The following is a 3,070-nucleotide window of genomic DNA, read 5'->3' on the forward strand; positions in this document are numbered from 1 at the left end:
TTCGAACTCGAACTCTATATAGTAGTATCTTCATGCCTATTAAGAAAGAAACTACTGTTTCATAAAACCAATAATCATTTTACTCATACAAGTACTTTCTATTCACATAGAGAAAATTGAAAATGCATTCACAACATTCATTCCGGACAACTACATACCACTACACCAGGAAAAGAGAGATCCAAGAAGCATGAAAAAGTGCAGCATTTCCTCTCTTTATCCCGGACCTGGACTACAACCTATAACTCAAATAATAACCAATAAGCAGTTAGTATCAAAAGCTTCGTGGTGTACTCGAGAAGGACATTGCTTGAACGAGAGATTGTTCCCTTTTATACTGTCCCCAACAGCCAAAACATTACAAGGGACGAAACAGCAAGGAAAAACCACGATACAAAAGCCAAGGCAACAGAAATTTGGTACCTGAGACATGGAAGATGAGGTGGAAAATTGCAGTAGTTCAAATCTTTCGAATAGAGAACTGTCACCCCAGCTGAGGAGCTAGCAGCTGCCAGTGATAGAATAGAAGTAACCTGAATTTTGTAATTTAACAAAGAATTACTTAAGATTAGGCAAAAGAAAATTGATTACACATCGAATGACTCAATAAATTCATTATCATAAAAAATTGCCACATTTGTATCTTTGCACATTGCACACAAAAATGAGTTGATGAATTGAGTAAAAACTTACCCAATCACCAACAACAAAGAGGCTCACTAGAACAGGATTATACAAGCTTTTCTTTGACTTCAAAGCATGCAGATCAAGGCATGCAAGTCCAAAACTCCAAAGAATTTGAAGCCCCATCGATGCAATTAAATAGCTGCATTCAAAGAAACAAAGTTATGTAAGTACCAAATCATTTGCAACAGATGAAAACCCAAACTATTCTAAAGCTAAATAATAGAAAAAGGAGAGCAAAAGCATATAATATAAGAAGCAGATACTACATGAGCAGATCAAAACAGAAGGTCAGATATGTATTATTGTGAGAATACACTAAGTATATCCCTCAATTTTCTTAAATGAAAACAACATGTCAAACATCAAATACACGTAGACTATCAATTAAGAAAATGCCCCTTTGGTAGACGCAGTGATCTATGAGTTCTTTTTTCAAGCTTCCAGTGCCTTAGAATAGAGGTTATTCAAGCTTGTACACAGCTAAAAATAGAGGTTGCATGCAGATACAAGTGATTACAAACTTCTGGTAGACTTCCTCAACAATAGTAAACATTTCCCAGGTTGGTCACTTACTCATCTTCTTTTGGACGGCCTTAGGTTGATTAAATCTTTCAGTTTTTACAAAGTTTGTTATATGCCTAGAAACTTCAATGTCCTAGCGGACTCGATTGCTAAATGATCCAGAATCAATGGCTGTAATGGATCAGTTACCCTAGGGGACACCCTACCCCGTGTGGTAGCAGTTTCAATAAATAAGAACTTTCAGGCTAAAAAAATAAAGTAACCAAATAAGTAGAATAACTGTGGAGATGATGGCAGGTTTAGCTGTGAGTGATCATGTTTGTTTTATCAGTGTTTAAGAAGTTTCATTTTGGCTGAGGTTATTTGGTGTGCAATGTTGTCTCTCACAAACTCCTTTGGATGTAAATGTAGAAATAAACTATCATAATATTTCTCTATCTAAAACGAAACATATCAATTCACAGTTCTGATAAAAAGTGTTTCATTACAGATAACTTTTCCAAGGATTTGGAATTATGAATATGGTAAATGGGGATTAACATGAGATGACATAATTTCCACCAAGAGAACATAACGTTAAGTATCATTTTATTGTACTCCCCAAGTGATATGGAGTGACTTGATTGGATGACTACTATACCTAGCTTTCCCTAGCAAAGAAGACAAAAGGGGTCCTCTAATCTTAAACAAAATAGGCCATTTTCATCAAATACTCATTCAGAAAGGTACTTTTTTTGATGCTTGAGTTCGTTCTACTGAAAATGATGGAACAATCTGATAAGTACATTTTATCAAGCTAAACTAAAGCTCACAATTTGAAAAGGGGTCCCAATAACTATATACTAAAAACATATATATAAACTACAATTAATCAGCATAGTTAACTAAAAATGAAATTACATACACGAGTTAGTAATGAAATACAGGAAAGAAAATGAGTGTATACAAACTGTGAATATACCATTTTCAGGTTGAGTGTGGATTGGACCATTAATTCATATTTCAAAAAGCCAAAGAAGGTTAGAGCCATTTTACTAATAATAATGGTAGAAAAACTACTTCTTCGATTAAACCCACAAAATATACTGAATCCTTTAACTATGCATGCAATGCAAAGTTGTTTTCAAACAGACCCTTTCCTAAAAAAAAGATAAATAAATAAATAATAATAATAAAAAAAACTCGCTTGTACATCTAAAGTCCTATATTCTTTGACTAAAAAAATGAAAAATTTCCCTGAAAATAAACCCAAAAACAAAAGATAAAATGCACCTTAGAGGAGAAAAAAGTTTAAGAGAGAGAGAGAGAGAGAGAGAGAGAGAGAGAGAGAGATAATGGGGAAAATAACCAGAAAGCGGTGGAGTCGAAGAAGTCAGGGGCAGAGACCATAACTCCAATGGAAGCAGCAGCAAAAGAGAACTGGCCGATTCTGAGAGCAAACCCACTCAACTTCCCTGGGCTCCCAAACAGTTCCTTCATCTCTCAAAGGCCCAAATTACCAACCTGAAAGTTGTGCCATGAGAGAGAGAGATTCTTTCAGATTTTCATAATAGTGTACAAACTCAAAAGACTCATCTTTCACTTCCAATTTTCAAAAACCACAATGAATACTCTCGTCTCTCCAACGGACACAGCTTCCCACCAATACTACTTTTTTTTTTGTCTGATCAAGCATTTTTATTTATTTATTTTATTATTATTATTATTATTTTATAAATAATAAATAAATCTTTTAAAATAATTACCATTAATTATAATTACTATTCTTCATTATAAAGTATTAATTTTCATTTTCTCTCTTCATTTTCTTCTTTTTTTTCTTTTATATTTTATTTTATTCACAATAATTTTATAACACATT

The 3,070-nt window shown here is 33.5% G+C and overlaps 1 protein-coding gene across 3 annotated transcripts; it reads right to left on the bottom strand.

Annotated features, from left to right (window-relative positions):
* On the bottom strand, positions 1-2,869 carry LOC115706682 (CASP-like protein 5B2). 3 transcript variants are annotated; one of them, XM_030634397.2, is made up of 4 exons: positions 2,558-2,869; positions 694-826; positions 424-533; positions 1-337 (listed from the first exon to the last, which is right to left on the bottom strand). In XM_030634397.2, the coding sequence occupies exons 1-4, from the start codon at positions 2,686-2,688 to the stop codon at positions 247-249; spliced, it is 465 nt and encodes a 154-aa protein (XP_030490257.2). In that variant the 5' UTR covers positions 2,689-2,869; the 3' UTR covers positions 1-246. The 3 variants fall into 3 exon arrangements, with proteins under 3 accessions (XP_030490257.2, XP_030490258.1, XP_030490256.2); XM_030634398.2 differs by having other exon boundaries at positions 1-239; positions 2,558-2,868; XM_030634396.2 differs by having other exon boundaries at positions 1-533; positions 2,558-2,868.
* Between the last annotated feature and the right edge of the window lie 201 nt (positions 2,870-3,070).

Source organism: Cannabis sativa, chromosome 1, assembly GCF_029168945.1.
Source record: "Cannabis sativa cultivar Pink pepper isolate KNU-18-1 chromosome 1, ASM2916894v1, whole genome shotgun sequence".
Classification (NCBI taxonomy): domain Eukaryota; kingdom Viridiplantae; phylum Streptophyta; class Magnoliopsida; order Rosales; family Cannabaceae; genus Cannabis; species Cannabis sativa.